The sequence below is a fragment of the Cavia porcellus genome, unplaced genomic scaffold (assembly GCF_034190915.1).
Source record: "Cavia porcellus strain 051 isolate PalLab524CR breed Dunkin Hartley unplaced genomic scaffold, mCavPor4.1 scaffold_11, whole genome shotgun sequence".
Lineage (NCBI taxonomy): Eukaryota > Metazoa > Chordata > Mammalia > Rodentia > Caviidae > Cavia > Cavia porcellus.
Genome location: NW_026947494.1, coordinates 29,536,574 through 29,561,296, shown reverse-complemented (window position 1 = coordinate 29,561,296; position 24,723 = coordinate 29,536,574). Strand labels below are relative to the sequence as shown.

The 24,723-nt window shown below is 35.6% G+C and overlaps 1 protein-coding gene across 4 annotated transcripts in view; it reads right to left on the bottom strand.

Annotated features, from left to right (window-relative positions):
* Positions 1 to 24,723, bottom strand: part of Spef2 (sperm flagellar 2) — a 164,677-nt gene that overhangs the window by 112,238 nt on the left and 27,716 nt on the right. For all 4 annotated transcript variants that reach the window (XR_010050435.1, XM_063258063.1, XM_013152903.3 and 1 more), the window contains exons 6-9: positions 22,020 to 22,206; positions 18,312 to 18,500; positions 10,724 to 10,911; positions 2,826 to 2,994 (exon numbers count right to left, since the gene is read on the bottom strand). Coding sequence is in view for 3 of the 4 variants with exons in the window: in XM_063258063.1 (XP_063114133.1) it covers positions 2,826 to 2,994; positions 10,724 to 10,911; positions 18,312 to 18,500; positions 22,020 to 22,206 (733 nt within the window). In the remaining variant the exon portion in view is untranslated. The remainder of the gene's footprint in view (positions 1 to 2,825; positions 2,995 to 10,723; positions 10,912 to 18,311; positions 18,501 to 22,019; positions 22,207 to 24,723) is intronic.

Sequence of the window (24,723 nt, the reverse complement as noted above, 5' to 3'; positions counted from 1 at the left end):
ATAGTTACGTAGAGACAAAAATTTGAGTCCAAAAATCTGAGTCTGAAATTGTATCTGTGAACTATTTTTCATTTATGCATAGGCAATTTTAGTACAATTTTTAGTACAGTCTTTTCTAAGTATCGATGAAGGATGGTTCCAGGACTGCCTGTGAATATCAAAACTCATGGATACTCAAGTCTCTATGAAAAGGGATTTATATACTTGCATATGACTTATGCACACCCTCCTGTATATTTTAAATCTTCTCTAAATTACTGTATTTGTAACATCTAATGTCCTCCAACTGTTATATAAGCACTTGTTACACTGTACTGGGGAATAAAGCTGAGAGACAGGTTTAGTACAGAGGCAATTACATTTTTTTTTTTTTTTGATGTGTGATTTGTTGACTTGGCAGATGTGGAATCTGCTGATACCAAAAGCTGTCTGTGACTGTTAAATGTATTCAATAGATAACTGCTAGTAAACAGTTTATGAAAAAAATGTTATGGACAATGACTCATGTGTTAGGAAGAATCATGGAAAGGAATTGCATGTGGAGGACTTTGAGATTCACTGTGTAAAGTTTACTGTGTAACCGAGAAACTACCAGCTACCGTGTGAAGCTGTCATGCTGGATGTGCTTGGAAGAGCTGGGTGGGCCTTCTGGCTGAGCCTGAAACTCATGAGCCATGGGGTTTCAAAGCCCGTCACTGCTCTCTATGGAATTACTCACTGTTCTTGGCTTATGACAGTTGCCTGGGAATTATCCAACAGTGCCCTGCTGCTCTATGCTGATGCTGTCATCTCATTCTTAGGAAGAGAGCAGTGAAACTTCTAATTTCATCATTCTGGGTCAGAACTTCCTCACATATAGCCATTTCATAAATAGTGTGCTGCATGCTGATTTAGCAAATGCTGCTAAGAAACAGCTTAATTGCAGCTACGTATGATACATACATAAGCAAAAGTAGTTTTTACATCAATTTCTAGGTATAAAAATTTAAGTAGTAAGCATGCTAGCCAACTCTAAAAGCATAGACTCATAAAAGAAATAGCTAAAATCTGGGAGTTCTCAGTTCTTTAGAGATGGTAGGTAGGACACCTATGCAGTACGTTAAGAATGTGAATTTTTGAAAACTTATTTCTAACTTCTGCATTTACTTGAAACAATACAATCCTTAACAAATTAAGCAATAATAAATGTGGGCAACTGTGTTATTAGCTAAATCAAGGTGTATTATCCTTCTGTCCCTTGCTATAGGCTACTTAAAACAGAAAATATATTTTACAAATTTGTTTATTCATTTTGCTAGGAATTGAACTCGAGGAAGAAACATACTGAGCCATGGCCCCAGACCATTTTTTATGTTGTATTTTGAAACAGGGACTAAACTGTTAAATTGCCCAGACTGGGTTCAAACATGGATCCCCTGACTCAAACTTCCAGAGCTCTGAAATTACAGGGTTACACCAACACACCCATTTTATATTTCTAAATTTTGAAAATTTTATCAATACCTGTTTTCAATACATAATGATTAAATTCACCTTGGAGCATTGGTACACACACATAACCCATCTTAATTTTTTTGATTTCCTTTTTCATTTTGCTCTTATTGTGAAAGACTTGTGAAAGCATTTGTGAAAGCTCTTTGCTTATACGTAGGGATATTTAGCACAAGTTTTTGAAGGGCATAAGATCCTAAAGCACAGAATGATAATAGAACACTTTAAAGTATATCCTAAAATCTATATATGCCATATTTTCCATTATGTAGCTAAAAGGAATAGGACATGTAAACACATACCAGAAATCCTAATTTTCACATCTAAAAGAACAGTGAAAGTTCTAAACAAAATAAATTGCATTGCTAGACATTCACAATCTCCTAACAAAAGTTCATAATTTCTTGCAAAAGAAATGCACCAGCGACTTCAGGATGTGGGTAAGACATTCATGTTCCTGTGGTAACAATTTCCCAAACAAGAGAAGTAGTTAGAAAGACAAATCTTTGATAAGATATGGCTTACTAGGTCTCTTGATTTATGAGAACAACAAAAAGTAGTTTAAGCTACTTGAGAAACAACTTAGAGACAAATATCCCATGAACCAGCAAAATCTGTCAAATAAATAAGTTTAATCTGTGGATTAAAAATGACTTTTTAATTTACAGTGGGAAGAAATAACATAGTTTCACCTTTTTAAAACATTCTACAATGTGGCAACCTTAGGTTGATATACTAGATGTGCTTACCCACCATACAAAATAAAAATCTGTCTATATTCCATAAGGTTCTAGTCAACCCTAAATAAGTAACAGTTTTCTTAGTGATAAATGTAGAACCAGTCAATTAAAATATGGTGTATATTTAGTTTCTCACAATTCATGCTCTTTCCTTAAATTTTTACCACAAACTTTTAACATTCACATATTACTGCTATTTTATGCTTTTGTTTATTCATTGTTATTGATTCAAATTATTCGTTCTAGCATCCAACATTCATTGAGTATTTACTAATTACCAGCAAAATAATTGGATTGAATCATTTTTCCTTTTACAAAATGCTGAAATCTAGCTTCCCAAAAAATATATAATGCATATTTTTTTCCAGATTGTTCTTTAGTCTTATTAGGACAATAAGTAATAAATTATGAAGAAATTAGATTTCAGTTTAGACATCAAAAATAATAGGTTATACTTACAAGTTAACCCAAGGAAAAATGTAAACAAAAAACTATTTTCATTAAGAGATATGAAATAAAAGAATACCATAGAATTACTGTTAAGGAAAAAGAATTTATTATATTATTTTCTAATTATTTCATATTAGTATGTACCTTGTATTCTTCATAATCATTGCTATCTAGCAAGTTTCTTTTATCCATTTCTGTAAGTTGTTCTTCAGAGGGCTTATCAGGGATATACTTAATAGAGACGTTTTCATATATGGGCTTTCCATGAAAAAACAGTTCCTTCCAATCATGCATCATCTTAAATGGAATCAGGCTATTGTAAAAAGCATAAAAAAATATAGATAAACCAATGCTTACACTTTAAATGTATACTTTAAATCTTAGTCTTTTATGGTATTTAAGTAATCAACACTTTCATTAGAAATAACTAGAATATTTTTAAAGATTATTACAAGAGCAATAATACCAAAATACATTTTCTGTTTCTGTAACAAATTACATAAAACATTTAAATCAACAGTTATCTTAAGGGTCCTTGAAAAGCATTCAGTCTGCGCAGTTTGCATAAAATAACACTGATTGTGGAACACCAAAATTATGTCCTATGATTATAAAGTCATTTGATATCAGAACTGGAAATTAAAGAACCTTAATTTTTTAATTGTACTCATTATGTTAGACACATGTCTGCTGAATAGGTAAGTCTAGGGACCTTTGGCTTTAAGTCACATGCATTTTTTCAGATCTCCTAATTTCTAGACTTAACAGCTATTAGGGATGCAATAACAAGGGTAATCTCTACCCTAATAGAGTCGATCTTGGGGGAAAAAAGTCAAAAGCAATTGCATAATCGAATGAGAGTTCTGAATGAAAATTACACAATAGGAAAACATAACAGTATTATTGTTATGGCTGCGATCCGTTGCCCTAAAGTCTCTTGTGTTTGGAAAATGACTGAAACACAGGGCACGATACTCTTCCACGGATGCATCCACTGAGTGAAGTAGCCTACTATGTGGGTAAGAGACAGAGCCTGGGTGGAGGCGGTCACAGCAGATGTGACCTGCAGAAGTGCATCTCACTCCCCGCTCTTCCCTTTTCTCTCTACTTGCTGGCTGCCCTGGGTTGAGTACCTTTTCCTCTGCTGTGTCCCTCTGCCAACTAGTTTTTGCCTTGGAGCCTGCCAACCATGGACTGAGACCATCAGTCAAAACAAACGGCTCCGTTACAATGTGAGTTTTGGGTATCTTGTTGTGATATGGAAAACGGCAAAACAACGACTCAAATTAACCTGTTTCAGGAAATCTTTTTTGAAGAAATGATAGCTAAACTGAGGTCTAAAGAATGGCTAAGAGGCAACCAGAACTGATAAGACTAAAAAGCAGTCCTGGAGGAAAATTGATCTAAAATTTGAAATTGATATTTTATTCTAATAGAATTTTGAGGAAAACATGCTAAGAAAGAAGCCCAAGCACAAAAGGATAAATACTGTATGATACTGCCTACACGAGGTACTGAGAACTGACAAATTCACAGATATAAAATAGATTTGGAAATATTAGGACCTGGAAAAAGAGATAGAGAGCTAGTGTTGAGTGGTTACACACCCAGCAATTTTCCTGCTTACGAAACTGTGCAGTGAGATTGCTTTCAAATTCGGGATCTCTTTTCTGTCTTCCTCACTTTTAAGGCTGTAAAAAGTCTAAAAGTTGCCCATGTTCCTCCTCACAGTTTTTTTTTTAACATTTCCTTTCTATAACAATTCTACTATGACATTTGTAGAAGTTATTAGGCTTTTGTGACTTCAATAGATTTTGGGGAAAAAAATCTGACCTTTAAAATCCTCACATTTAAGAATATGAGGATACAAACCTAAAATGGCAAAGGCAAGAAGGCTTTTAAAATTGCTTCTTTAGTCTTAAGAACATTGGCTTCCTTGTTATTGCCCAGGATTCTCAAGATTCTCACTTCGCTGGTCCCCTCTAACCCACTGCGGTTCCTTGGTAAGAACAGGAGTGGCCTTTGAAAATGGGAAGGTGGCCAAGAGCTGGCGGAGTGGAAGAAGGGGAGGGAGAGGGGAAGTGAAATTAATCGAGACGTGTGGTGGACATGTTCTAACTTCCCACGATGAATGTAATCATTATGTACTGCAAACACGTAGTGCTAAAAATAAAGCACTACCTGTTCTCTAGCCTCTGTGCTGAGTGTCTTCCTTTGGTGTTAACTAAAAGTTCTTAAGGTTCATGTGTACCTTTGAACTAGCCGTTCCACTCTGTAATGATCTGAGTTCCATCAACTTACTTTGTATATCAACCTAGTGCAGTGAAGTAATTATTAAGTGAAACTAAAGCAAGCAAGGACAGAATGCTATCACATCAATGACACAATGATTAAATATTTTCCCTTTTAGACTGCACAGTTTTTAGTTTAATTAACTGGGTCTTAAAATCCGAGGTATGCCATTTGCTTTTCCTCAGTAGTCTTTGAATAATGTACCTACTTATATCTATATATGCTTTATATTTAATGAGTGTCCTGTAATTGTTAATATTTTTAAAAATCATACTGCATATCCAAAGATAATTTAGAAGTGTGTTCTTGAATTCCTGATGTTACAACTTTTTTCTTTCATCTTCATGTTGCTGATTTCCATTTTCATTTCATTCTGGTCAGGGGTTATTGAGGTGTGATCTATGGGCTAGGATTTGTATAGAACTTCTATGGGCATTTAAAAAGAGTGTGTATGCTCAGATGCTGTTTGCTAAAGTGTATTATGTATTTTCTTTCTGTATTTTTAAAACATCAGAATAGCAATACATCTTTTGATTAAATTTCTAAACTTCTCAAAAGGTAAAGGAAATACTATTGTATTTATTAGTATTTTTGTTAACTGTATTCTTTCTTCTTTTCTGATATTCCAAGCTTCCTCAAAAAAAAAAAAAAAACCTATCTGCTTACGTAACTTCCTGCAGCTACTTATATAAGAATAGGTATCAAATAATAAATTTTCTTAGTTACCATCATCTGACAATATCAGATATTTCACCTTCATTCACCTTCACGGATAAGAGTCCTTTTATTTTACAGCACTTGAAAAATATGATACTTGTGGTCTCCATGGTTTCTTGTAAGAAATCTTCTGTGGTTTGAATTATTTTGTCCCTATAAGTAAGCTGTTGTGTTTCTCTGGGTACATTTGAAATGTTTTCTTCTTTAGTTTTCAGATATTTAATTGTGATTTGTCTTTACATGTATTTACTTGTGTTTATATTGAAACGTTTGCTCAGATTTTTGAATGTGAAGTTTATACATTTACATGACATACCACACCTTTGGGAAAGTTAAAGGCATTATTTCTTTAAGCAGTCTTTCAGCCTCAACTTCCTTTTCTTCTATTTGCAGGACTGCAATGACATGTGCTATATTTTATCTTGAATATTCCCACAAGGGGCAAGTGGTAAACGCTTGGTCACCACCAGTCTGTGGCAGTACTGATGCAGAGGCTTAGAAGATGAGGACAGACCCCGGGGGCATGCCCTTATGCCTTCTCTTTCACTTTCTGGTCACTGTGAGGTGGAGGCATCTCTGACGTCACATGCTCCCATCATGATGTTCTGCCATGCTCTGGTCCCAAAGCGACAGTCTCAAGTGCCTATGAATTGAAACTATTGAAGCTGTGAACTACAATAAACTTTTCATGAGTTAATTTCTCTCACATACTTGTTATAGTGATGGAAAGCTGACTACAGCAACATAGATGGCCAATGTCTGGAGTTCTGTTAATATTTTTGTCTCCTTTTTCTCTGTTCAGATTACACAATTTCGATTGCTTTATTTTTTAGTCTAGTCATCCTGTCCTCTGTTCCCCTCATTCTGCCATTGAGCCTAACCAATGAGCTCTTTAGGTTATTGTCTCAAATAATCTTTTGATTCTTATTTATACTTTATTTCTCTGATATGACTAAATTTATGGCAAACGTATTTTTTTCATGTTTCAAGGATGCTCTTAATTGCTTATTGAGACATTTTGCCGTGGCCATTTTAAAATGTGTATCAGGTAATTCTAAGTGTTGTGATGTGTCAGTTTCCTGAGGGGTTCTATAACAATGTACCACAAACTGGGTGGCATAAAAGCACAGAAACTGATGAAAACTAGCAGCTCAAACTAAGGATATTGGTAAGGCCATGTGCCTTCGGCAAATTAAAGAAATCCCTCCTAGATTTTGGTGGTTTATCAGAAATCTTTGGTAGTACTTGACTAAACACTGCATAAATATTTCCTTTCATTGTAATATGGTGCCCTCCCTGTGCCTTTCCTTTAAGAACACAAGTGATACTAAATTAGCTAGTGGAACCTCATCTTTACTAATCATATTTGCAATCATCCTATTTCCAACAATGTCATATGCTACCTAATGTCATGCTGTGGCTCATGCCTATAATCCCTGAACTTGGAAGACTGAAATTGGAGGATTGCTGTGGGTTTGAGGCCAGCCTGGGTTACATAATGAATTCAAAGCCAGATTGAACACTGAACTACATGGTGGGAACCTGTCTCAACAAACCAACAAACAATAACAATAAAAAAACCCAAAATATATTCAACCAATAACAATATTCATATATTGCCATTTTATATTCAGTTTGAGCTCTTTCTGGTTCTTTCATACTGATTAATTTTTAAATAGACTTTAAGACACTGGATCTTATATAAACCTTCATTTTCAGTAGTTTGTTTTATTTTTTCTTTATTAGTGTGTGCTTATAGTACATAATAAATACATCCATAGCGAGTAGTTGGTATATGTATATGACATGTCTTAATTCTTTTTTATATTCCCTTCCCCTTCCCCAATATCCCTGGTCCTGTTACTATTTGTCAAAGAACTATCTACCTATTTTGTATTGTCTGTTTTTCATCTTCTCTTTGATTTGTTTACACTTTGAATTTCTCACATAAGAGAAATCATATGATATTAAGCTTGTATGTCTGGTTTATTTCACTTAACCTTATGGATTTTTCCACTAAGGACCCATTTTTCCTTCTTTATTATCAAAGTATCACTCCATTGTGTATCAATCTCATATATGCTTTAATATGTTGATAGACATTTAGGACACTTGCAAGATTCAGCTATTATAAATTGTGCTGCTCTAAACAAGGGTATATATATATATATATCACTTCAATATGAAAGTTTTTTAAATGTTTCAAGACTATCTTATTTTTTTAAACAATAACACATAATTTAATAAATTTTTAATTAACATGTACTTGGTTTACAAAGCAAGTATACAAAGAAAGTTACATCATCAGACCAGAAGAGCCACAACACCTGAAATTTCAATGTGGGGGAGTTTCATTATAGGGTTTAAAGGGTTATCACTGGGAAGGGTCCAGATGGAGCATCCTCCCCATGAATGAGACTCTTAAAGTCTCCTTCTCAGTGAGGTCCCTTAAATAGCAGTAGAAATGAAAATGACAATGGCCCAACTGTGTGTCTGAGCAAAGGAAGAGAGTTTTTAGCCCCCAAGAACTGGACATATGCCTCAGAGAACCAACATCTGTGGTTTCCAGGTGGGTAAGAAAAACTATTCTTGGGAGCTGGCCAGGCTCACACGGAGTTTCTGAGCCTATCAAGATATCTGCTGAGCACTCTAACATCTATTGTTAGAATAAGCCTATGGTGCTGTGTTAAAAACAAGGAAGATCTTAATTTTATATTTAATTTTAACCCTTCATATGGGTAGCTGCCAGAGTAACACGATGGTCCAATGTCTTATAAAAGATAATCACTAATACAATGGCATTTTCTTTTCTCACAAATGCACAAGCCATTTGCCAGAATTCTCTGATGCTTTGAAAAATTCATTTAATTATATATTTGGCAATAAAACTAATATGATAGTACCTGAAAACTGAAAATATACATGTGTCTAAGTGAACAATAATCAAATTGGTGGGTGAAAATCTACAGGCAACGTATCCCTAATTTCTGGCCTGGTGTGCAGTTTCTGAGGTCATGGAAAAACCATACAGTTTATGTAACATAGTAACTGAATATCTACAGGAAGAAAACTCTCCAAGAAGGAAGCATAGAAATATCATAGGCTGATCTGTAGGAATGTAAGGAATTTTATACATAATTTTTCTGACAATAGTAAACACTTGATATTATCAGGAGATGTATTGCAGTAGCTACTTAGCATTCAATTTAATCCAAGGCCTTGAGCTATTTTTCTAAAGAACATCACTTAATTCTATGCAGTGGAATCTACGTAGGAGGAAGGGCAAGAATTACTGAAAAGGGTAAAACAATGTCTCAGGTGCTAGTACTGAAAATAAGGCATTAAGAACACAAAAAATTAAAAAAAAGAATTTTCTATTCTTACTTTCAAAAGTACTGTATAAAAGAGATCAGAAAAATTTATAAGCTATCCTCTTATGCACATATGAATGGGAAGAACAAGGCAGTAATATAGAAAATATTGATGTATCTATCTGTAGATCCCTACTCATTATCCATGTAAACCCAAAACACAAGCCCAAACCTCCAGCCCCCCCAGGAAAACTCCAAAGCACAAGACAGAAGAAATCAAAAGCCACACACTGGAACTTTCTAAAATTATTAGAAGCAAAACTGAAAAAAACAAATGGAGTTTGCTATAGAAAAGATAATAATCAGGGAAAAAAAGAAATGATAAAAAAAATTAAAGACATGCCCAATGAATCTAGAGTAGACACAGATTTTAAAAAAAAGAAATTGAGGAGCTTAGAAAAACAATGGAAACTACGAATACCCAACATAGGAAAAAAACGGAAGCTATAAAACAGATTTAAAAATCTGTTTTAAGGAGATTAAAAATTCTAACAAAAGTATATGCAACAGACTGAATGAAGGCAAAGATAGAATATCATCCCTCGAAGACAGGATTGCAGTTATTGACCACAAAAAAAGGTTCTTAAAAATAGCTAGGACCATGAAAAATCAGTCAAACCCAGGAAGCATAGTACTGTGTCATGCCTCAGAACTAGATTCACTAATCAGTCTGACCTCTCTCCAGTTTTCAGTCTTCTTATGTGAGTTTCACATATGTTTAGAAGTTAAGCTGTACTTAATGGAAGGAATAGAAAGTCTGTCTATGCTGTTGTGTCAGAGAAAAATGATATTTTTATGACTTAAACTATGGACCTTTATTTCCTTAGAAAAATCGGATTTATCTTATAATTTTCCCTCTTTGAATTCTTATTTTATATTTATATTTTACATTTAGCTCTCCATTTAGCATATTTTAGCCATTACGGTTTGTGTCACTTAAGACACCACAAGAAACAGTTGGTCTGTGAGTATAGATATTACAAATGTTTTCTTTGAAAACATGATTTTTTTCCTTGCAGAAGATGTGCTGCCTAGCTCCACTATACCATGTCCATTACCTTTAGTGAGATCACACACAAAAAACTACTTTTCTAAACTGATTGCCAAGAATTTTGTATTGTATACATAACTAAAATGGAAGTAAAAATCATGTTTCAGATTTTCCTTTGATTACTGGGAAGTTCAGTTGCAATAACTGGCAAATTACTGCTGCCAAATAATTGCAGTTCAGTTTATTTCTTATTCCTACTTTAATTTAGAGTTTCCTTCATTATGTGGTGGTGTTCTTCACTTTTAGATTTTCAATTTTTCTTTAAAACTGTCGATACCTTCTGAAAACAAGACGTGATGGAAGTAAGCAATTTCATAAAGTGAAATAATCTTTATAATTCTATTGTTTTAGTAAATGTTTCTAGTAAATTATCACAGTAGTTCTTGTAAAGTGCAGATAATTTGGACACTTTTTAAATTATGAAAGACATATATAGATGTCAAATAAAACTAATGAATGAAACGACTCAATAATCAAAATTTCTGAATTCTATTTCTTAGTTTTCTGAGACATTTTTACCTTTAGTCATCAACCTAGTATCTACTTTATAATCTCACCATTTTTGTTATCTCTGATGTCTCTACGAATTAGTTATAGAAAATAGTACTTACTTATTTGTCAGAATTCTATAGTCTGCCACTTTAAAGGACAAATCAAGTATTTGATCCAAAATTTCTTCACACATTTTATAATGCTTTCTATAACGAGCCTGAGCTCTTTCCACAGCAATCTGTTCATAAACTTTTTTCTCTCTGAGGATTTGTTCTTCAAAATCAATCTTGGCTTGTTTTGCCAAAGCCTAACAAGGAAAAATTATATTTTTAAGTTACTATCATGGTAAAATAATTCAACTGAAAATAATCACAGCATTTTAATAGCCAATATACAATCCTTTTAAGTAGATTGAAGACATCTTTTACATCAGGAAAAAATTAAACACAGGCCCTGTGTACCTGTCTCCATCATCAGAAAGCTTGCTTCCTGTAGGCAGCCAGCATGGCAGGGAGACGCAGCCAGATATGCCCCTGTACACCTGCCACCACCCCTGGAAGACCTGCTTTATGCAGGTAGCCAGAAGAGACAGGAAAAAGCAGCCAGGTCTACCCCATGTGCCTACAGACCACCATTGGTTCCTTTGGGTAGCCAGTACCCACCAGGAGAATCAGATTAACATATCCCTGTGTCCCTGCAGCCACTGGGGGAGTCCTGGTGTAGACATGTAGGCTGAGATAAAAAGTAGCCCTGCCACCTTGCACCCCTGGCCATCAGAGAAGCCTAATTGTAGCTGTGCGGGTCTGGAAAAGCCTGTCCCATGCACTGCTACCTCCCCCTGGGAACCAGGGTTCACAGAATGCAGGTGCCTGGCCCATTGGCCTACACTGTAGAGGGGCAGCTAATGTGGGAAGTGGTTGGGACCCCCCAACTGGCTGCTTGTGAGGAACCTAGGAAAATGTCAAGATGAAGGAGCAAAAGGCAATCTCAGACCTCTAGTCCACATGAACAAGTCTGGGAGATATAGTCATGAAAGAAAAAGTCATACACCTGATATCTTTGAAAAGGATAGCAACTGAAGTGAAGAAACAGCTTCATGAGACTGTAAAACGTAGTCAGATCAGAAATAATGTCTCAAGTAAAAGAAGAAATTGCAAGCATAATAAAAGAATTGCTGAGCATATCTAAAGATAAAAAGAAGAGAATATAAAAATGATGGAAACCTAGAATGGACAACATAGGAAGGAAGTATATTGCATGAAACACTTAAAGAGATATCTCAGAAATTAAAAAAATTGTTTGAAAACTGGCAAAACTTCTTGAAAGAGACTGAAAATGACTTTCAGACCTTATAAACAGATTTGAAGCTAGTGATCATGAAAGGAAAGATCTCTTAACAATAACAAGGAACCAGGAAATAATAATACAATGGCTGCAAAATGACACAAAGAAAAATAATTAGTAATGATAGATATTAGCAAAGAAGCAGTGGTCAACACAAATGAAGTAAAAAGACTATTTATAGAAGTAGTAGCAGAAAACATCCCAAACATGTGAAACTGATCTGGCATACAGATAAGCAAGGCACATAGACTTCCAACTGGCCACAATCAAAGTAAATCTATACTCAGACATATAATAATCAAGATCCCAGAAATTCAGCACAAAAATAGAATATTAAAAGCTGTTAGAGTAAAGAAACAGATCACTTGTAAAGGAAAATCAGAATCACAGCACACTTGACAACAGAAACCATTAAGTCAAGAAGAATTTGAAGTAAAGTGTTTCAAATCCTAAAAGAAAGTAACTTCCAACACAGACTGATGTACCCTGCAAAACTATCTTTTGAAATGGAAAAATAAGATACTTCCATGGAAAAAAAAACTGAAGGAATTCATGAGCACCAAACCACCTCTACAGAGAGTGCTGAAGGATATTCTAGAGAGAGAAAGATGACCACAGTTCCAGGAACAGCAGCAGAGGAGGATCGCCAAACAGGACAGGCAACTGAATAAAGGAAAAAAGTGGTGGGCCAACAGTAGGAGGATAGCATGGTAGAGATGAACCAATGCATGCTAGTTGTAACCATTAATGTAAATGACCTTAATTCACAATAGGAGGAAAAACAGAGAGAGTGGATCAAGAAACAAGATTCATCAATATACTGTATACAAGAAACATTTAACTAGAAAGGAAATTCATAGGCTGAAAAATCAGAGAGAAAACAATTGTTCCACATGACAACAGACCAGAAAAAACAAGAGTAATTTTCCCATCAACCTCAGAATTAATAAGAAAGATATTGTATTTTCATATAATGGAAAGCTGTCCAACTATAAAGTAAGATAATTTCAAGGTTCTTGTAGGTAAATGGACACAACTGGAGATCACGCTCATGGGTGAAATGGTTTAGACTCATACTAGTGAACACCAAGTTATCTCCTTAGCATAGAAAACTGAAGGAGTCAGTGGGATCAAAAAAGCACAATAGATATTTTGAAAGTGTTAGGGGAGGAAATGCCTAAAAAGGGAAAGTGGTAATCACTGTTAATTTTCTATTGTTTCAAATTATTATATCCTTTTCATAATTTTGTTAGGTTTGGTTTTATTCTGTCTTGTTTTGTTAGATTTTACCGTGTCTGATGGGATGGGTAGCTATTTCGAAGATAACAATTTGTTATGGTAACCATTGTTGACTTTCTATTACCTTGCCTTGAAGTCCTGTCATGCTTTCATTCTTTTGTTTTGAGTGGTTTTAGTCTATTTTGTATTGTTTGATTTTATTATATGTGAAGGTGTGGACAGCTCTTTTGAAAAAAATGAGACATTATGGTAGTCATTGTTGATTTCCTATTGTTTTGAAGTTCTGTAATGCTTTCATATTTTGGTTTTGATTAATTTTGTTCTGTTTTGTTTCGTTTGATTTTATTGTGCGTGATGGTATAGATGGCTATTTTGAAGAAAATGAAAGACATTATGGTAGCCATTGTTGATTTATTGTTGTCTTGTTTTGAAGTTTTGTATTACTTGCATTGTTCTGTTCTGATTTGCTTTATTCTGTTTTGTTTCATTTTCTGTTTAAATAAAAACTAAACAAACAGACCAAGCCCACCAAAATTAACCATAAGTGAGCACTTAGTACTAACTATGACATGAAGGGAGAGACAATATTGGAAATGTTTCACCTTAACTTATCAAGAAAAGAGAATAATGAACAAAGGTGATATGACCAGGGAAAGCCAATAGGGCTAACAATAAATTGGATCATAAGGCTTTTCACAAAGAAGTCCTGAATGCCTAGGTTACCAGTGGTCAGGAATAACAGAGAAATAGGCGAGTCCGTGCCAGACCTCCAGCATAGCTGCCCTCCCCGCACTGTCTCAGAATCCTAAACATGGGTACATCTGCTGTGGCTGCCATCCTTTGTTGCTTAGTGGGGAAGTTCTGATATTGATTTATATCTAGAAAACAGTTTGAAAATCTTCTACTATTACAGACTTAATAAGCTGATAAGACAAACTCATTGGTGGAAATATCTATTCTGAAGAAAGTGATGAAATATTCAAAGAGTTTGTCATCACCTTGTCCTTGGTTTGTACTATTACTTTGTTTCGGGAACCCTTTTCTTACACAAAGTACAAATGTCAAACTTGAGTTGGCCAAGCTGTGAGCAACAAAATACTCAATTGATGGGATTCAAATGACCAAATGTTGCTTTTGAAACAGTATGACAGATTCTTGGAAAATCTGATGATGAGTTAACCTGTGTCAGGAACAAAACTTGTCTCCTGTAACTTAATCGTGCTAGAGGAAAATGGAAACACTCAAGCTTTAGGAGGGAGCTGTAGTCAAAATCTGGTCCCAGTTTGTGTTCAAAATTTAAATTCAAGCTGGGAGAACCTGGACAAGCCTGTTAGCCTCCTTAAGTCTCCATTTCCTAATAGTGTGGTGTTAATAATTCTTGGCAAGATGGGCTGTAGCTCAGTGGTAGTAGAACACATGCTTGTATACACAAGGCCCTGTGTCCAATCCCTAGCACCTCCACAAGTGACCTAGTTCTAATTTTGGGCTGAGGAGATAGCTCAGCAGCACAGTGCCTGCCTGGCAAGTGTGAAGTCCTGAATTTGATGCCTAGGTACCAAAACACCAAAAAAATAATAATTGTAATATTTTTCATTTTTTGGTATATCCACAAAAACAACCATACTATCTAATCAGATCAAGTTTTTTTAAAAATTATAGTACTACTCATAAATGACTAGGTGTGTTATAGTGGATTGCTATGTAAGGTCCACTATTTGTTTTGTCCTGCTGTTTTATTTTGCATGTTTATTTCATTCTTGTTGGGAAACAAGTGAGTTGGATGGCCTCTGAGAACAATTTAGTACAACTGGTAGACTCGGGACTTAACACCAAATTTGTCATTCTTGCATTGTTTCGTAAGCCCGATGCTTCCAGGGAGAAGAAATTCAATTGAAGCGCAAAGGTTTTGACATGCTATGACATGTTCAAAGGAAAAAGGAATCCAAGAGATTGGAAATCTTAGAGGAAAATGTACAAAATGTCACACACACACACACACACACACACACACACACAAATGGGTCACGAGATTGGTTTACCACAGTAACTATGAAACACGTAAATTATATTGAGGATGTGAGAACAGTTCCCAATCTTGGTTTCTGTTATGACCTGTGTCTCTTTCACTCTTCTTTCTACCAGAGTTTTCTCCCTTTTTTCTTTGTCCATCCCTTCCTTCCTTCCTTTCTCCCTTTCTGTTTTCTTTCCTCCCTTCATTCATTTTTTTCTATCCAGCTAACTAGTCTTCATTCTTATTCTTTTCTACCTAAATAATTTACTCTGTACTAACCCCACCACAATTTCCTGTCTTATTATAGCAAAGTAGGCTGCAGCCCTAAAAAGAGAAAGAGGGAAAGGAAAAAGGAAGTCTGTAGGAGGTAGTAAATCTTAGTTGTTATGAACTTGGACTCTAAAGTCTGATAAGGCAGGCTTTGTTCCTGATACACCACTGATGAGCTGCATGATTTTGAGCCTTCTAAGCTTCACTTTCCCAACACATAAGATGTAGATAAGGATACAGTCCATTTGTAGTTGTTGGAAGAATTATGCATGTATATAATGACCATGATAAAATTCCTGACTTAAAGCAAATATTATTATAACTCTTATTAATAGCAGGTGATACCAAGATTTGAAATCAGGAAGTGTTTCAAAATAGAATATCCCATTGCCTCAAAGGACGAGATTAGCAGATTAAATCTAAAAACAATGAAAACATTTACAAAACTCCCAAGGTCAAATCACAAGTTCCTGCCACCTTTCTCCTTCACTTATTTTTCCGTATCCTCTTTTTCTTTCTTCCTCTCATTAACATGTAATGGGCAATAGGTTCAGCTCTGGGGAAACAGTAATCAGTAAAAGTGATGCTACATCACGGGCTTTTACACCAGTGGGATATGTAAACAGTCAAAAAGACCCATGGATAAATGTACAATAGTACACTATCACAAGTGTCACTTAGAGCAAGACTGTGGCTATGGAGTAGGTAACCAAAGCCCTGATCTAGACAAATGACGTGTACACGGAGATTGGAAAGATGTTTATTTAGTAGACTAAGTTACATGGCAAGAAGGGTAAAGGTGAGTGACTTTTTAGGGATCTGAGAGTAAAGACAGATGTGGCTGGACCAGAGCTGACAAAGGGGAGCAAGTTATGAGCAGGGGTGCGCTAGGGAGCACAGGGGAGCAAAGGGTAGAAATCTTGTATGAAGGCGATGATCAAATTTGAGAATCAAAGAGAATTCTCTGGTTGCACAATGGAAACTGGACAGGAGGAAATAAGAGTAAGGCAGGCAATTTTTATATGTATCCCCATTTCTTCATTTCAAGCAAGTCTATAAAAACCCCTGCTTTAGGGAATTTCTGTGGGACAAAAAGCAGAAACTGTTAAAACTCTTTATGACCAGTAAAACACCAAATTCAAATGTAATATAATCTAGGATTCTCAAAAATAATGGACAGAAGTTTTTAGGTTTTTAGGTAAAACATGAAGAGGATGCTCTATTCCCAGTCAACGCCTGGGAGAAGCAAAGCCCCAGGAAGATAATACGTATTGGTAAAGGCTGGGACAGCCTCCCCAAGATGCCTGAGCCATGGAAGGGCACGTGTGGATTGCAGTAACTGGCAACTCAGGGCTTACACCAGATAAGGCTTAGAATGAATGAAGATGAATGCAGTGCTTCATTCTTCTTCATGTGGGCATGGTGCACCTCTTCAGGCAGACGTGGGTTGCTGGAGGGCAACTGAGGCTGATTTAAAGAATATAAGCAATGTTATGTTTCTGTATACCCCAGGTTAATTTTTGCCACTACATACTTATCAAAAATAAATGAAAGAAAACCTTGTAGCAGCAGTAAGAGTAAAAATCAGGGATGCTGGTACAGTCATGAGGATAAACAGATAAACTGAACAACCATTTAATGCACAAAATGAATATGACTTAGAGATATTTTTCGATTGGGAAGAGTGTGAGTAAATCTGGTTTCAAGTAGATAATGAGGTTTGGACTTGGCTAACTGAATAAAGAGTCAAGCTATTTGTTGAGATACAGAACCTTGAAAGAGACCAGGTTAGTGGAAAGGATCACAAAACTGTTTTTGTACATGATAAACTGAGTAGAAATGTCAGGAAGCAGTTTAACCTATGTCTCCACACCTCAGGCAGCAGAGACCTAAATCCTTGTCATCCTATTGCAATGACTGTATACCCGTTGCTATGGATGATATGGTCTGGGGAAATAGGCTATAGAAGACTATAATAGGCTAAACAAACCCTAAATATCACCTCTGTAACTGACTCACAGAATCCACAAATAAATATTTCAGGATAAAGCACACATCTAGAAGCCAGATCTGGATTCTATGAATGATCTTAAACTGTAATGCACCAGAAAACTCTACAAAAATGATTCATTCTAGGCATGAGGAAGGAGGAGTAAACTGCAGACCTAGAAAATCATGTGTTATCAAAAGGTAAAGAATTTTGTATTGAAAACTAATGATTTCTTGTTGAAAAGAATCACTTTTCAAGCCTTCAGAACCTGAGAATATTCATTTGAATAATCAATATCAATACCTACACTAGTAATGTGTCATTTTGAAAAAAAAAAGAATCTAATGATTCAAGGAAGTGGAAATTTGATTATCACCAGGCTTTTTGACAGAAATACTTTATTCCTGATAAAAGTGGGGCTATGTATTTAAAGTACTCAAACAGAGAAATGCTAAACCAAGCATTTTATAGATAGCAAAACTAACAATCAACTATAGAAGTTACATGCTATTATCTAATACAATAATTCAGATATCATTCCTATGAGCTTTGTCTGAGGAATCAAGTGGAAACAGGGTTCAAATAGTCAAAGTGACCAAAGACACTGTAAGGATTGGTGGTGAGCATCAAACAGTTGGTTACTCGTAGCTTCCGAACTAAGGGAAGACAGTACAGTATATAGCGACAGCAGCTTCCCTGTCAATGGAGACTACAGAGAAAAAAAGATGGGTGGATAATAGGCAGATCATATAAAAATGAGTTCTTTTAGGGAAATGACAACAAAACACAAAACAAACTACGACTGGGTAGAAAAAGTCTCAAGTAAACTTAGTTGAAGAGCAATATTGTTTACCGCTTCTCGATCAAGGGCATCCTGGAAATCTTTAAGTCGTCTTTCCTCATATTGTTTTTCTCTGAAAATTCTGTTTTGCCATAAAACTTCCTTTTCATGCCGAACGTGCATGAGCTGCACCGCAATCCTGCGCTCCTGCTGGGACTGCCGCATGAGCCTGTGTATCAGCTGCTCCTCCCGGTAAGCCTCCTGCAGACACCATTGGGACATAAGTCAGGGCTCAAAGTTATGGTTTTCCACGGGGCTATGAAGTCTCCACACAGTGTATAAAAGGCCTAGCATTCATCTAAATCAAGTTCTGTCATTTCATTTCAATTGAACCAAAGGAGGAAAATAAAGGTTGAAAAAAAATTCCCAACAGAGATTAAATATTTTTGGTATCTAGAAACATCAGGTCTTGAAACTCACAATTAATTTAAATAAATATATTATTTCTTTTAAACTGATTTAAAAATAAGTTAGGTGACTTTTCCTCCACCTTTTATAAACAAAGAGTACAATTCTCAGTTTGTAAGTCTTCACAAGTTTGGAAATGGGTTGTATGCACACCTTAACTAGCTGTAAAGCAAATGTAGACACTGTCAGGTAAAGTTAGCAAATCTGGTGGGGACATCACAATACCTGTGTAAAGAATAGGTAAAAACTGGAAGACTTTAAGGTTGAAGATGAAGCTAAGTGACCAACTGCTTATCTTAAAAAGTCTGAAGTAGAAACCAGTAGCTGTTTTAGGAAAATAGTAAAGAAACCAGAAAATAAATATTGGAAGAAACAGTAAGTGGGAATCAGAGCACCTGGGTTTTGTACCCTCAGCTGTATCACTAAATGGCTGTGAGGGTTTGGGCATCTATCTGTTTTGCAGGTCTATTTTACGGCACGACACAATGAGAGATCTAAAGAGAAGATGATTTTTGAGGCTCCATCAGTTCTGTCTAAACAGAGACATCATGTGGAAAGAAGAGGTAATTAAAGTACTCAATGGGGACTTAGAAAAATACCTAAACACTGGAGTTTAAAAATCAACAATCCAATGACCTAGATAGAAAAGATGGCATCATTAATGACACTGCTTCAAATGATCAGTAGCACTGTAAGATTACAGGAGAAATACTGAATATTTAATCAAACCAAGACAGAAATAAAAACAAAATTCTGTGGTAAATGCTGAAATCTACACCTGGAAATTATTAAAACTATAAAGTTCCAATGAGATGACTATGAAATTTTTCTGTTAGTAAGAGATACGAGATTTAAAAGTGATGAGCAACTTTTAAATGCATGTTTCATCTATTTGTAAAGTTCCCAAAAGCTTCATGTTAATAATTGACTCCTTTTTAATATTCGATAGTGGTGGTAAGGTAGAATATAAAAGTGGTCACAAGTTCTTCCTTTCTTTACATTCTTAATCTTGCAATGTTACCCTATTATTATCCCTATCAAAAAAGAGAACCTATTTCTACACTCCTTAAATATGTTACTGAGAGACCATTAAATCGAACCAACCAATTAGATATCAGCCAAAGAAACTAAGTGTACAAAACATTAAAGCATACAAACATTAAAAATAAAACACTGGGAGCCTGACTTTCTAAATTCTCTGTGCCACTGCCACCATGTACATAAGGTGGTCCACTGGAAAATGAGATACCTAGTAGGAAGAGGTATTAGCTCTCTCCAGCAGGACTGATGGAGTGATTAGGAGTCAGCCAGTCTCTCATCCACAAACTGCCCACTGAGACCACAAACAGCCCAGTGCAGCTCGGCCCAGGCTACTACATTTGCGGAGTGATTTTGGATACAAGCAGCACAGTCCCAACCACGTAGTCTGAAAATATAACCTGCCTCATTATTCCAAGTGAACCCTTCTAGAAGACTCTGCGGTGCTTGTATAACAAGAAGACTTAGCTGGCAAGATAAGATCCACTCTTTCAACTCTTAGAAAGAGCATACTGGATTGGGCAGCTATGCTTTCATTATCTCTGGACAGCAACATATTAGGGATCAAGCAGGATAGAGGAAAATTATTGTGGAATGGTTGAGTCAACGTGATATTTATGAAGCCTCAACATGAAAAACCAGCAAGTGTATTAGGATGCTGTACCTAAAAGTGGAGTGGAAAAGATTTTAATTTTTTTTTTGTTCACTGTATGAGTAATTCACCTAACAGACTGTTTCCCAAAATTTCAATAGAATAGAAGATGTGATTGAAAAACAAGGTCAAAATTTGACTTAAAAAGTGACATAAATACACATTATCATTAATCCCCCTTAAAACGCTTGCTCTTACTTCAAACACACTTATTCCATGGTTCTCGCAATTTTCTGAAGCAGCTCTGGAAGTCCTCTGTCACTGCTGCCTGATGTCTGAATTACCTCAGACTGTTTACTGTTCATTGTCATTTAGAGTTCAGATCCCGTAAATAGGCAGGTGAGGATATACTATACTGTTTCTGCAAGGCTGACTTTCTGTTGAAAGAAAGAGGTAGCCAGAAGAGGCATTTACTGTTATATTTCTTAATCACATTTTATAAAGATATCCATGAAACAGCACTTCCAGACCTGCTTCAGAAAGTGGCAAGAATGATGTTATAAGTGTGTTCAAAGCAAGAGCAGGTATTTTGAGGAGAATTAATGGCAATGTGTCCCTTATTGTAACTTTTTAAAATTTAAACATTCACCATATTTTTTTATTTTTATTAATACATGTTTGCATACATAATATTTACATTCATCTTATGGGTAGACGTGTAACATATCTTAATTCTTCTTATTCCTCTTCCCTATCCTCCCTCCCCACCCATCAGTTTCTGGATTCCCTTCCCGTTGTAAAAGATCTATCTCCCTGTTTCCTAATGACTATCTTTTTTGAAACTTATTTACACTTTGGACTTTTCATATAAGAGAAGATATGTAATATTTAAGTCCAGTTATACTCTGACCACCCTTTATATTTTCTTATAGGAACAAGAAAAAGTTATAGCAATCCTAGAATATGGATGCATTTGCTTTTACCCTTCCTTATTTACAGAGCTTCTTAAAAGGGTGAGCTCTCTGAGAGCCAGTTTCTTGTTATTCCTGTGCTCTCTTGTATTACTGGGGCTTCCATAAGCACCCAGAGCACAGAGGAGGGTCAGCATCTTGTGTTGAATGTAAGGGCTGCTCAGTGATTCTCCAGGGTAGACACATCAGAATTAGCTCGGGAGCCCAGCTCCAGGATGTGTGATTCACACTCGATGGGATCAGGTGATGCTGAGTCCACCGGTATAAACAGCACATTTTGTGAGCCGCTGGAGCAGACTAATGAGCAAATTGAGAGGATGAACAACTCTTACCTGTTTTCATTAAAAACCCTCCTTTGCTATTTAGAAGTAACAATGGATATAAATGGTTCACATCAATTTTAGATTTTTTGTCACTATTTCTTTATCATGGTAAAACGTACATGACAAACTTTATTATTTCAATAATTTTAAGTATAATTCAGTGGCATTAACTTCCATAGTGCTATGCAACCATCACAAGACTTGAAATTCTCTGGTAAATGTTCACAGATTTTTTTTCCCTAACTATATTTACTGTTCTGATATAAGCATGTACCAGTGACCTTTACTCAGAATCGCAAACAGTGCATGTGTGAAACCCATTTATGTGTACAGAGAGCACATTTTGAGAAGTGGTCAGCACTATTTAACTCTCATCTCAATGTCTTACCTCCTGTGCTTCATGGGCGATTAACTGGTCCATTAACAACCTCCGACGTCTTTTTTCTCTTTGCTCTCGTGCAAAAGCATCTTCTTCTAGGCGCTTCTGGATTTTTTTAATGTAGTCATCATCTGAGTAAGTGCTCAACAAATCTGTAGTTGTATAATCTGCTGTATCTAAAGCAGTCTTGGATGCACTAAGGACAATAGTTTTTATTTTATTTGCTTGTTTATTTAGTTGCATTGAGAATTAAGCTTATTGGTATATTTTAGATATATAATGATCACATTAATCATAGGGAATTTGTATCTGTACAGGATATATCATGATTCTCTTTTTTCCACTTCCCATCCCCCCTTTAATCCCTCTTCCCCTTCGTATTTACTAAAGCTTTGTTACCATTTTCCTTCTTTTCTCGTTCTTTTTCCTTTCCTTCCTTCCCCTCTACCCTCTCCCTAGTTCCCATTCTCATTTGAATATTTTCTTCCTCTTTCCTAATGTCTATTATAAATTTTGTTCCTTATTTACACTCACACCAGAGAAAAAATGAAATATTTACACAGCACCCCAATAGTTTTTTATTTTATATTTAAAAAGTATTATAAGACAGTATTTGTGACTATGGAAGACGTCTGCATAGGGCTCCCTTGAGTGCCCTGTAACTGATTAACGTAACCACTGAAGTTAATGCTAGCTCTCTAGTGTGACATCCATAGCTATTAATAGATTCTGTTTGCTTCTCCTCATTTTTGAGCTCTGTCTTTGTGAGGTCCTTAGCATAGCTCTTTCTAAGCCCATTACTTTTTTGAGTTTCACCTCTTAAGATCCTTACATAAAGATTCTGAAGTTCTCCCCTTCTTCTTCCTACTGGCTTTGTACTTCTTTCTTGCCCTATTTTGAGTTAACAGAAGGCTCACTACTGATAACTCACTTGTTAGGGAAGGCACACCTCCGCGACAGCGGACCAGATACTAGAGAATACTCCTGTGGAAGGTTGCAACCACTACCAGTCTCTTCTCACCAGCAAAAATGCAAGTGACTCTACCAAGTCCCGGACGAATTTCTGACTCCTTAGAGGAGTGGTTCAGCCCTTTTTGGAAACTCTGCAGTTGAAAGTTAACTTGCTGATCACGAATACGCACAAGTATAGGTCTGACCTGGCCTCCATCCAACTCATAGCCAAAGATCAAAGACCAGAAAAAGCCTGATCCTCTTTCAAAAAAAAAAAATTAAACACTAAATTTAGTGAGACAAAGAGAGTTAGTAAGAAAACAACAACAAAGCAAGGTATTGAGAGATAGTTGGATAGAGAGAAAGGAAAGGGGATTCAAAAGGTTATTAAAGTATGTTATGTACATGTACTAACATTCCATGAGGAGTGTAAACATTTATTACACACATGTACTAACAAAATAAAAAATTTTAAAAGGTATCATTAAAAATAAAAAAATATGTATATCACATTTATATCACCAATTCTTTTCTGCATGCCTCTCTAAAAGGTAAAATACAATGGCACAGTAACATAAGATGTATCAAGATGGTTACTTGCCAAGAAATAATGACTTTTTTGTGTCATAAAAAATCACTGCTCTTAATGTTCTGAGTAACATATATTTGATTTAGAATAAACTTAAAAAAGAAATTCCAACTCACTATGTCCCTTCTAAGTATCTTCCTATGAGAGGTAAAGACATACTCTTAAGTGAAATAAATCAGACGTATGTACATTGTTTCTCTGATATAAGAAACCAAAAGTGTAAATACGGACCAAAATGTATAACAGATATTGGAAAATAGGAAGAAAGTGTTCAAACAGAAAGGGAAATAGGAAGAGGGGAAGGGAAAGGAAGGGAAAAGAAAATGATTCGAAAAGAAGGAAAAATGGAAACAAAGCTTTTATAAAAAGGAGAAGAGAGATTGAAGGGAGTTAGAGGAGAAGTAGGGAAAAAAATGAACACAGATCATGTACATGTACAAGCTCCCTATGATGAGTATGATCATTATGTATACCTAAAATGTACCCATTAACTTAGGTAATAAAAAAGATGTCTTATTATAGTGATACATGCACTCTCATGTTTATAGCAGCACAATTTCCAATAGCTAAATCTTGGAAGCAGCCTATATACCCATCATCAGATTAAAAAAAAAAATGGTATTCCCCCAAAATGGAGTGTCGCTCTGCTCTGGAGAACGATAAACTTGTGTCATTTGCAGGAAAAAAGGTGCACTTTCAGACCATAATGTTCAGTGAAGCAAATCGGATACACGTTTAAACATTACATGGTTTCACTTATATGACAAACCTAATATAGAAATATGCATATAAGATAAAAGACAGGCAATAGAGGGAAAAAGAGAGCAAAGAGAAAAGTTTGTATAATCCAGCATGGCCAAGGTATTTAAATGTGTACCTTGATTTAGTGTAATTGTCTTAGATGTTTTACATGTTTTTATGGCTTATTAGTCTGGCTGTTTATCTGTTTTTACGATAATTAATTTGATAAACAATTATAAAATATACAAATGGATCTAATGGTGAAAAGATAATTCTGCAACAATGGGGTGAGGAAGGAGGGAAAAGAACTGAAGTGTGTTAGTTCACATACCAATTCCCCACAATGAATGTAGCTGTTGTACACTGCTAACATGTACTCACAGAAATAATCAAAATTTTTAAAAAGTAGCAGCTAGAAAAGATACAAATAAC